Source organism: Nannobrachium achirus (genome assembly GCF_963921795.1).
Source record: "Nannobrachium achirus genome assembly, chromosome: 6".
NCBI classification, from domain to species: Eukaryota; Metazoa; Chordata; class Actinopteri; order Myctophiformes; family Myctophidae; genus Nannobrachium; species Nannobrachium achirus.
Window position 1 is genome coordinate 23,817,197 of NC_137815.1, and position 12,290 is coordinate 23,829,486.

General features: G+C 44.1%; 1 protein-coding gene across 1 annotated transcript; it reads right to left on the reverse strand.

Moving 5' to 3' along the window:
- Positions 1-985: 985 nt before the first annotated feature.
- Positions 986-5,569, reverse strand: rabif (RAB interacting factor). The gene is made up of 4 exons (XM_080728495.1): positions 5,503-5,569; positions 5,132-5,204; positions 4,159-4,304; positions 986-3,420 (listed from the first exon to the last, which is right to left on the reverse strand). The coding sequence occupies exons 3-4, from the start codon at positions 4,291-4,293 to the stop codon at positions 3,175-3,177; spliced, it is 381 nt and encodes a 126-aa protein (XP_080584621.1). The 5' UTR covers positions 4,294-4,304; positions 5,132-5,204; positions 5,503-5,569; the 3' UTR covers positions 986-3,174.
- Positions 5,570-12,290: the final 6,721 nt, after the last annotated feature.

Consider the following 12,290-nt stretch of genomic DNA (forward strand, 5'->3'; position numbering starts at 1 on the left):
GACGTGTACACATTTTTGGTCTATGGGTTTACCGCTCTGACATCAGGCTTTGATGTCACTGTGATGTCACTCAGGGGAACCACTCTAACAGAATGGGTTCGCCGCTTTGACATTTCGCTCTGGCTGATGTCACACTAACAGAATCCCCTTTATGCCCATATATGGAGTTCCCTGATGTCATCAATATTAACGATGTCCTGTTAGAGATCCCTGTGATGCCAGGGGAACAAATCCCTTTTATGCCCATACAATATGGAGATCCCCCCTGATGTCCACATCACTGATGTCCACATCACAGTGGCGCGGCATCGCTCTTTAGGGTGAGGCCGCTTGTCACCCTGAGGCGTCTTACTAGTATATTTTTTATTTATCCCTATAGTGGTTCAGTGGTTCTCAAACACACAGAAAGAACTTCTTTGGTATAGCTGACGTCTTACTTTCTTAAAGGACAACTGTTTTCTTTACAACAAGGGTTCATATTTTAGAAAAGAAAAGGTGAGTGCTAAAATGTTTTCATTTACTTCATTCTATCGTTTTAGTACGTTTAGCGATTTTGATTTCAGTAGGTGAGGGCATGCGTACAAGTGGCTAAAGATGTCACATAAAAGGTCCATGAAATATTGCTGTGCATCTTGGAAATGGACTTATTGTGTGTAAACACTTGTATGCATGACCCCCGCCACTGAATTCAAAATCATTGAAATCTCTAAAACGATAGAAAGGAGTAAATGAAAACATTTTAACACTCATCTTTTATTTTCCCTAATTGCAATCTAAAATATGAACCCTTCTCGTAAAAAAACAAAGTTATCCTTAACATAGCAGACTGAGTGAGTAAGGTAACAACATACGCAACACAAGCACAGTCTTTGGTTTGTCAGAAAACTTTAACAGTACATATCTGATAAAACACAGATATAAAAAGCTAGATACCTCATCCGCCACTGCAGTTCAATGGCACGACTGGTAAAACAGGACTGGCGGAAGTGCGGAACTGTGGAAGGCATGCTGCCTCTGATTGGCCTACCGAGCATCCCATTCTGTGACGCACAAGGAAGCTTCCTTCAGAATTCCGGAAGCTTGCCAGTCCTCTTTTACCAACACCCCAGAGCCGGAGGAGGCGTCTATCTTTTTATGTCTATGTGATAAAACATGAAAACAAACATTGCATGCTTCAAGAATTAAGTAGGAATGCAAATCTTCCAGAGATATTTGCAAGATAGTATCCAAACACCGGCTTCCCAAGGTATTTATTAGAACAGATTCCCACAAGTGTTGTCAGTATACCAAAGGAGCAACGCAGCATTACAGTAATGTCAACGTTATACGCAAAATATAACTAGGGTTGGGATCTGGAACAGCGGCTTTGAATGCTATCAACACACTGAATGGGAATTCAGTTTCACATATTTCCAGACCTTTGAGTTACCAGCAGGTCGTTGTCACCATTCAGTTCATTGATGGCAGTAGGTTTTTGTCATCATTCAGTGGGTTGACAAAAGTCGGGGGAAATGAAGATTTACTATTCTGGCACCCTGGTTTTCAATTTCTAACAGCGCTGAGTCGACTCAGGCGACCTTCGCAACGCTCGACAAGGCGACGCGCTCAGCGGTGTCTCACGTGGATCAAGCTCACCTGAGACGGTGTGCCTCCGTCATGGTCAACAACTACTGACCATGACGGGCACAGCTACTGAGCCCCGTCGGTAGTTCATTTATCTCCCAATCAATGGTGTGACAACTGAGCTACAGGTAGCATTCAAAGATCTGAAAAAGATGTGTTGATATCATTCGAATGGGGTGCTACAAGTGGAGCTTTGAAACTGAATGCACGCCCTCACATGCACCATTGTCTGTTTTCGCACTTCGCTGTCGGTCGACGCTGAGTGTCACAGCTTGAACTAACAACAATGAACGACCTGGTTGATGCATATAAATGGTTCATCCATTGTGTGACCTGCTAAACAGCCTAGTAGGTGTGACAAGTTCTGTCTGAAGCAGTCAAGAGAGTTGGATAAAAGTGGCTGATGGATTCATGAACTAATTCAATTACAGAGGTGGCTGTGAGGTAAATGCATAATTATGACAACACTAAAGTTTCCCCATTATGCAAGTAAACATAGAACACAATTTGATAAACAGTATATTGTGGGTTAATAAAATACATATTAAAGAGGTTATTTCAATCGGCGACCGCTCCACTAGCTAAACATTCCACAGCCAGTAAGAGTCCATTTGGAACCCCCTATAGGAATCGTTAAAGGGAACCGTTAAGGAACCGGAATCAACTATAATAGGATCCCAACCCTAAACATAACACCCCGGCGTGGAGAGTCTGGGGTTTGAATCCTGCATGGTACGTCCGGCTTGCCCGGAGGCACTCCGACAAACGTGTTCACTGGTGGGGAAGGAGGGCGATGATCAGGGTTTGACACTAAGGTCTCAGAGGTACCTTGACTGTCGGGCAAGCACAGTTCATGTTCTACTTGCCCAAATGTCATGTCCACTGAGAAGATTATAGGTGGAATTTTAATTACCGTTCATTTTAACACATAATTTTACACAAAGGCATCAGGCATTCCACAATGAAGAGCTTGTAGAACAAATTAATAACAAATCCAATCGATAACTGCCGACTTGCCGAGTGGCGACAGTCACTTTGAGAAACAGAATAAGTGCAACTGTAAAAAAAAAAAGTAGCATTGTTTAAATGAATGGCCGATAATATTTCCACACTTAAACGCACTTTCCCCGTCGTCGGGCAACCTGAAAGCTACCTCCACTTGCCCCAACGTTGTATTTACTTGTGACGGGCAGTCAGGCAACAACCCCTGCCTGTCGCTGCATTACTGACTCCTACAGGTTGGTCAGGGTTGTTCAGCAGGGAGCAGAACTGAGAGGGAGAGTGTGTTGCTACACATGTGTTAAGCTGATTTTAAGCAACAGGTTTAAAATATTGGTCTACCTTCAAACGGACAGAGCCTTACAACCCCCCCTTGTGACCTTTGCCACCCCACCCCCAAGACCAAACAGTAGGGGGTCAGCCGTGACAGGGACTACGGTACATGGGAGAATTCATTGGCATGACTTAAATTGGGGTGGGAATGGAAAAGGAAAACATAACACTCAGACCAGGCAGACAAGGGGGTACAGTAGTAGGTAGGTGGGAGGGACTTTAAGAATGATTCACCCTTTCTACAGCGACATAGAAACTCTTTTTGTCATCCAGACAGTGCCAACCGATGGGTCCGATCTCACAGTCTGCACAGATCAGATACTTGATCCTGCCCACGTCCTTGGTGAAGCCCACGTTCTCGAAGATGTACATGTCGTCCACATGCCAGTGGGCGCTCAGCGTGTCTCCGTCTGAGCCGTCCGAAGAGCCCAGGGAAGTCTTCTTTCTCATGGACGGCAAGAACAACTGATAGAAGAGGAACAAGCAGATGATATTATTGGTACACAATATTAGCCTGACATGACATGGCCAGACTATTATCACTTCTTATTAGGGGTGGGCGATATGAAAAAATACAATATCACAATATTTTCCCAAGTTGTATCACGATACACGATTTTATCACAACTCTTTTTCACGTTGGTTTTTATGGTTATTTTTCAAGTTACTTTTGGGAGGTCTAAATTGAAATAATTTACAAGTATGTAACTCTGACAGTATACAAATGAAACCAAATGGACCCGTAACTCTGACAGTATACAAATGAAACCAAATGGTTTCATTTGTATACTGTCAGAGTTAAGTGGAGACCTTGACATTTGAAAGTTTGAGAACTGATGTTTTTGACCAAAATGCAGGTTTAAATTGAATTCTGCAATGAATCTCCGTATTAACGATTAAACAGGCTCCATCAATTGTATCACGATATATACGATACCTCCGAAAAGGCATATCGTGGAGACATTGTATCGTCTCTCAACGATAATTATCACCATATCGCCCAACTCCTACTTCTTATTACACGGCTTGGTTGAATGCTTGATCTGCTTGAGCCATTCTCGGGCTGTAATAATCTATACTGTAGGTGATGAAAAACCTATCATTCTATCATTGGTTAACTTCATTCTAATAGCCGGTGAAATAAATGTGAAATAATTAAGTCATTGAAAGTGCATCATTTTGCTCATCCATACAGTACAGTACCTCCTTCTCTTTGAACAAGGCCATCCCTGGACAGAGCACCTTGGAGCCACATCTCTGACACAGCACAGACTTGATGTTCTTCCCATCCTCAGACACCAGCTCCGATCGGTCTACCTCGCTCTCTTTCTGCTCCATGACGTCCAATCCTGACAAAAACATTAATTTCAATATATTATACGGCAGAGTGGCACCATTTATTTATTATATATTTATTTATTTCACCAGGAATAGTCCCATTGAGATTATAAACCTTTTTCTTTTTTTGCAAAAGAAATCCTGGACAAAACATAAAATCCCCCAAAAACAATAGATTTATGACATCTCCAATCAAATGCCAGGACATGAGCAGACAGTGGTCAAGTTGTCCTTCATCCTGTTAAAACGGTAACAGGTCAGATGTAAAATTGGCTATTTTGTCCAAAATGTGTTACACACAGACATATATTTGAAAAATAGTCTTAGGTAAAAGAAATATTCGAAAATTAAGGTCTAATATTTCTTGCAACAAAACCTGTATATCCAGTCATTTTGGGGCATTAATAATAATAAGAAGGATAGAATAAAGCCTGATAAATGATGTACCGTGCATGTTAACATGTATATGCCTACTTTACTTAATGTTTCCAATCAATCTGGACAAAATAGCCAATTTTACATTGTGTCCAGATATCCCAAGTGCCCACCTGACCTGCATCCTTAAAAACAACCATGCTGACAAGAAGAGAAATCAGTTTAAGAAATCTGCAGCTACAGACACCAAGATGATGCTGCAAACAAACACATGAACTTTGCATCAGATCATCTCAGGGTTAAAACACTAGTAGAGGGCCTTAATGGAGTCAACAAAGAAGAACACATGTAAAAAGCCAGAAGCCAGTAAGAACACAGCCTTATAAAAGATGTGAGTGACCAATGCACCAAATCCAGATGGACCTCACCTGTCCAAAAGAACCAGTCATTAAATGAGCTTTACCTTCTGTCTTCACCCTAGGTGCATACAGATGACTGTCAGTCTGCAGGATGTTAGTAGATCCTACGGCACGTTCCTGAAACGTAGATTCATTGATGAACAGGCTATATTTATACTTACATATCATGTCAAGTTCACGTATAGCCTAATAATCACATTATTATTATGACGACGTAATCCAGTTTCTAATCTATCCATTAAATTCCAGAGAGGAACTAGGATGCCACAATAATCGAGCTTTAGCTTTAGGAATTCTCGTCCAAACCGCTTCCAACGTTTACGTGCAGGAGACTCAATTCGTGAAAACGTGAACACATCCAGCACGAGAAGATAATGTTACGATACGTTTGAATGAAACAGACGCACAAAATTACCTTAGATTTTAAAATCTAGACAAAAAGCAGAGTGGATGAAAACCATCAGATAGACATGGTGCACACACTATATGAGCTCGACCTGAAACAAGCAACAAGAGGTTCCTAAGTTCCTCCTGCCTAGTTGGGAAGATTACAAAAATGTGGTGGAAAAAATACTACAATGTTTTACTCAAGTAAAAGTATTAATATTGCAAATCCGTGTACACAGATTATTGCAGTATAGTAAAAGTCCGGAATTCTAATTGTACTTGAGTAAAAGTACAAAAGCTCTGCTTTTGAAATTGATAGTATCCTAGATAAAGTAGCCTACTATGTTCTATTCGTCTGTCTTTCAATGTTACTAGCCCTTACCCGTTCAAAGATATGAGCTCCGAAATGATGTGCAGTGTGTGGGTTATGGGATGTGCACTGTGCACACAGTATATGAGGGATGGAAATAACTTTAATTGGTGCTTGCATGATAATATGTAGGAGCATCAATGTAAGAAATACCCGTTTTGTTTAATGGCTATAGAGATACTGTGTACCGATCTGCATGATTTTTGGACAACATCTGTAACAGGGCCAGACAGACAACCAAACCCCCCCCCCCCCCCCGCCCCCCCAAAAACACACACACACACACACACACACACACACACACACACACACACACACACACACACACACACACACACACACACACACACACACACACACACACACACACACACACACACACACACACACACACACACACAGCTGGTTAAACATGCTGCCTCATGCTAGATGCAGAATAGATATGCCTCATGCTAGATGCAGAATAGATATAGATATACCATAACAATGCTAATATACAGCATATGATTTGTGAAAGTGACAAACGGGCTTCACAGTTATGTCAGGTGTGTTCATATGCTAATGGTGATGCGATTTCAGATCAATAAGCCCTTTTGCAAATCCCGCCCCATTCTGCCCTGTTACTATGATAGGACATTTGACCCTGGGCAGATTGTTTTTATAGTGGCAGTGAATGGGATTTTTTTTCCCCTTCATAGCCTCATTACAGCTATATAAAGTACCAAAGGAAAAACATCTAGGTGATATTAATAAAAAGGGAAGACAAAGGTACAGTAGTTACATTGCAAAACAGGGGGTTTACCCGAAAATATATGTTTTAATTTGTTTAATCCCAGTGGGACAGAATCCTCTTTGCAGATTCTTTTATAGTGGTAGTGGATGGGATTTTTTTTCCCTTCATAGCCTCATTACAGCTATATAAAGTACCACAAAAAACACATCTACGTGATATTAATAAAAATGGAAGAAAAGGGTACAGTAATTACATAGCAAAACAGTAGTTTTCCCCCCGAAAATAAATGTTTTAATTAGTTTAATCCTCTGGATCAGAAAGAGAATAGACCAAGCATTGCATCCTGGGTAGGAAGAGGACAGAACTATAATCCTAACCTCACATAATAGGCTGGCTTTTCGTAATTCTGCCCATTTAAAATACTAGAAGCTCGGCCGCCCTTCGGGCGGCCGAGCGTCTAGTCGGCGACCTGGCCAACTCGGGAACAATGTAAATAGGGAATGAATGCCCCGCCCTTTAATGCAAACCCCATTATACCTGTTGTCATAGGATCCGTTTTGACCATCTGTTTGCGTGTGTCCATTTATGCCCATATATGGAGAGATATGTCTGTCTACGTCCATTTTCTGCCCATATATGGAGATCTCTGTAGGACCTGGTTTGACCATCTGTTTGCCTGTGCCCATTTATGCCCATATATGGAGTTTGCAACCTGGCCAACTCGGGAACGATGTAAATAGGGAATGAATGCCCCACCCTTTAATGCAAACCCCATTATATGGAGATCTCTGTATCTGTCTGTGTCCCTTTTTATGCCCATATACTCTATCTGTGTCCATATTTTATGCCCATATGCCCATATATGGAGATCTCTGTATCTGCCCATATGCCCATATATGGAGATCTCAGTCTGTGTCCCTTTTATGCCCATATATCTGCGTCCATTTTATGCCCATATGCCCATATATGGAGATCTCTGTATCTGCCCATATGCCCATTCTCTGTATCAGTCTGTGTCCCTTTTATGCCCATATACGGAGATATCTGTCATAGAGATCTCAGTCTGTGTCCCTTTTATGCCCATATATCTGTCTGTGTCCCTTTTATGCCCATATACGGAGATATCTGTCGGGTCGAGGCGCCCATATACGGAGATATCTGTCATGGAGATCTCAGTCTGTGTCCCTTTTATGCCCATATATCTGTCTGTGTCCCTTTTATGCCCATATACGGAGATATCTGTCGGGTCGAGGCAAGGCCCCTGTATTGCCCATATATGGAGATCTCTGTATCTGCCCATATGCCCATATATGGAGATCTCAGTCTGTCGGGTCGAGGCTAGGCCCCTGTATCTGCCTGCAGTGATGTCACAATGACTCAGCGCTTGCGCCCGGCACTGCAGTGATGTCACAATGAGTCAGCGCTTGCGCCGATTTTGCGAGAAGCTAACCGCTGCAGCCTGCGGGAAGTCTGCATGCAGCATGTCTGCAGACGTGGGTCTGAAGACACGGGTTTGCAGACCCCATACTACTTGACTGACCCCACCCACCGTTTCCCCCGCTGGTTGTACCACGCTCTGAGGGTGGCTAGATTCACATATACCAGCTGCAAATCTGTGTCCTGCATGATGCTTCCGTTATTGTGAATCAGTGCCCTTATGTTACTGTAGCTGTCAAGCCTAAGAGTCCACCTACTCACGGATCCCTCTCCGCGTTTCTTTGGACTCTTGTGAATACGACAGAGTCATATAAATATGGCCTCCATTAGACGGCAGCAGTCTGGAAACTGGGCACTTGAACCAGGCGAAGCCAGTACACTCCGTTTAAGGCTGTCCACACCCGGTGTGAACTCTGCTTTTTTCTTGGTAGACTTGAACTTCCCAACAGAAAGTCTGTCCTGGTGTCTGGCAGCGAAGACCAACCGCTGGCGGTCATAAGGCAGAAGGTTCTGCCACAAACCCTTAATGGTGGAGACTTGTTGTTGGCTCAAAGTCAACGCAGTTTGAGTGTGCAACCCCACCAGATACTCTGCTAGCTTGTCCACGTGATCCATGCCTGGAATGTTACGCTCATCCACAGCCTGGAAATACAAATGATATTAAAAGTAAACATTGTGGTATAAGCAAGACAAAACAATTAAGGTTTATTTGCCTGGAAATACAAATGACATTAACATTGTGGTATAAGCAAGACAACATTATTAAAGTTTACCTGGAAATACAAATTACATTAAAAAGTAAACAATTAGTGGTATAAGCAAGACAAAATAAAGTGTATTTAAAACTGTTCCAAGCACTTACCAGCTGTGCCTCAGGCACCTCTGAGGTAGCAGGTTGAACGGAGCTGGCAGGAAGGCAGGAGGCCACAGCCTAGGAATACAAAAACAATTAGATATGAAACATTTACACTTGAGCAAGAGATTAAAACTTTGATTTTATGCCATTCTAGCTCTTACCAGCTGTGTATCAGTTTGAAGGGAGCTGGCAGGAGACTGGCGGGAGTCAGAGCCCACAGGAACAGTGGAGCTGGCAGGAGGCTACAACCAGGGAATACAAACATAGAAATTAAACATTTACGGTACACTATGGTATAAGCAAGACATGCAAGCATTAATTTTATGCCGTTCTAGCTCTTACCAGCTGTGTATCAGTTTGAAGGGAGCTGGCAGGAGACTGGCAGGAGTCAGAGCCCACAGGATAGGCGAATGTGGCAGGAGGCGGGCAGGAGTCAGAGCCCATAGGAACAGTGGAGCTGGCAGGAGGCTGGCAGGAGTCAGAGCCCACAGGAACAGTGGAGCTGGCAGGAGTCTACAACCAGGGAATACAAACATAGAAATTAAACATTTATTTATGGTACACTATTATAAGCAAGAAATGCAAACATTCATTTTATGCCATTCTAACTCTTACCAGCTGTGTAGAAGTTTGAATGGAGCTGGAAGGAGGCTGACAGGAGGCAGCAGAGCTCACAGGAACGGTGGAGCTGGAAGGAGGCTGACAGGAGACAGCAGAGCTCACAGGAACAGTGGAGCTGGAAGGAGGCTACAGCAAGGGAATATACAAACATAAGAAGTTAAACATTTACACCATGTATAAGCAAGATATTCAGATGTTTGACTTTATGCTATATCCCTTACTTGCTGTGTAGCAGTACTTTGAGTTCCCAAAAGTCCTTGCCAGCTCTTGCATAGAAACGGGAGGGGCACGTGTGTAGCAGGTTGAGTGGCGCTAGCAGGAGACTGGCAGGAGGCAGCAGAGTCCACATGATGGGTGGATGTGACAGGAGGCTACAGCGAGGGAACAAACAGAAATTAAACATTTACTCTAGTGGTATAAGAAAGACATAACATGTGATGCTGTTCTAGCCCTTACCAGCTGTGTAGCAGTTTGAATGAAGCCCACAGGACGGGTGGAGCTGGCGTGCGGCTGGTGTGGATCATCCAAGTGAATAAGTGGCCACAGTGTTACAGCAGTAGGATCTGGGGCCTGGTCTACAAAGCCTTCGTCCTGGTCTTCCTCAACATGGAGATCTTCCAAGAGCTGATCCGTATCAGCTGAATCAACATCAGTTCGAGTTGTCGGCTCTCCTGTCTGATTGGACAGGTAATCGACGCCAATCAGCTCTCCTGGTAAATGAGAAATCAGATAAGCATGTTTGAACGCAAATGGATAAACTTAACCCAACAAAGGTTTTTCATAATTACTGCATTAGCGTACCAGTGTAAGGAGGCGGGCGATGGAAAGAGGGGATATACTTCCGCCCCAGCAGGTTGAGTGGCGCTAGCAGGAGACTGGCAGGAGGCAGCAGAGTCCACATGATGGGTGGATGTGACAGGAGGCTACAGCGAGGGAACAAACAGAAATTAAACATTTACTCTAGTGGTATAAGAAAGACATAACATGTGATGCTGTTCTAGCCCTTACCAGCTGTGTAGCAGTTTGAATGAAGCCCACAGGACGGGTGGAGCTGGCGTGCGGCTGGTGTGGATCATCCAAGTGAATAAGTGGCCACAGTGTTACAGCAGTAGGATCTGGGGCCTGGTCTACAAAGCCTTCGTCCTGGTCTTCCTCAACATGGAGATCTTCCAAGAGCTGATCCGTATCAGCTGAATCAACATCAGTTCGAGTTGTCGGCTCTCCTGTCTGATTGGACAGGTAATCGACGCCAATCAGCTCTCCTGGTAAATGAGAAATCAGATAAGCATGTTTGAACGCAAATGGATAAACTTAACCCAACAAAGGTTTTTCATAATTACTGCATTAGCGTACCAGTGTAAGGAGGCGGGCGATGGAAAGAGGGGATATACTTCCGCCCCAGAACTTTCAAGCTGTTTGTGTTGACATCATGGACCAGTTCTCCCGAGTAGCTGAGGAGGGCAGGTGGCTTGACAGACAGTGACGCAGCACCCCAGTCCTGGTTCCACCTATTCAGGCCTTCCAATAAAAACAGCTGGTAGTTCAGGCTGTTGACCTGGGTCCCTAAAATTGTGACAAATGTGCATAAGGAATCAAGACTTAGATAATCACTACTAAAAAAATTATAATAATAATAATGCTTATAAATATACAGCCATTCTCACCTGGAATAAACCTGTTTAGGTGGAGATGAAATGACTCCAGGGATGAGGAGCCCCTGGCACATCTGTACACTGTGAGCACCACTCCTAGCTTGGTGGTTGTGCCGGTCTCCGTGTACAGAGGTACATTTTCATCATCCTGGATGCACTTTATGTGCTTCTGCTGCGTGCGCCAGATGTGCTGCATCTTCTCGGAATCCAGGAGTGGAACACCAAGGAGGTCTCTCCCTTTATCCCCCATCAACTCATCCAGCAGTCTGCCAATAAGACGAGTGGTGAAGTCCACCCCTCTGGTCCTTCTTCTGCAGTACAGTGCCAGCTCATCTTTGGAGATATTTGCGTCCACCATTGCATCTGTAATGCCAGGCCTACCCTCCCGTTTTAGCTGCTCCCTTTTGTACCGGCGCAATAAAGCAACATCTCCCTCATCCCACTCAAAAACGCATGCAGAGAGCCGTGCCATGAATGTGGGAAACAGGGGATGGGCGTCGGTGGTAGTGCCGAGTGCCAGTCTCCTCATGAAGTGGTAAATGTCCAGCCGAACTTTGAGGTCTGGCCACCCACCAAACCTCTTCTGCAGCTGGGTCCGTTTCTCACCCGTCTCCGAACAGCACCCACAGTCCACATACAGCAGCTTTGGTGGAGTCACGCTTGCCGCACTGTACCGACTAATGATCCCAGCCACCATGAGATCTAGTCGTGCCCCTTCCCCATCGGTAAGAACACTGTTGAGGATTTGTCCATGCTCGTTGCTGACTGTTGTCTGCCACAGTGCTGTGCCCTTCGCTGCTCCTGCCAGCTTCTTGGTAATCTGTGATTACACAAATTACACAAAAGTGATGATTCAAACACAGATTGTGGCACAAAGAGTTTCACAAATGATATGCAAGTCCAAGAATTACCTTCTTGGTCGAATCCATTTTCAAAATGGATCCAAAGACAGAGGTGATGCTGGCTTTCACGTGGTCCAGCCGGGTCAAGATGTCCTTCCCAAACACCACCAGGAGCCACTTGTTTGTTGGAACTGCCACAGGCTCAGGGGGATCCTGACAGACAACAGGAAAGAGACTGGGACGGTCCACAAAACCAGCACACTCCCCAAGGTACCTTGACAGCCAAAGAAATGAGAGAAAAAATA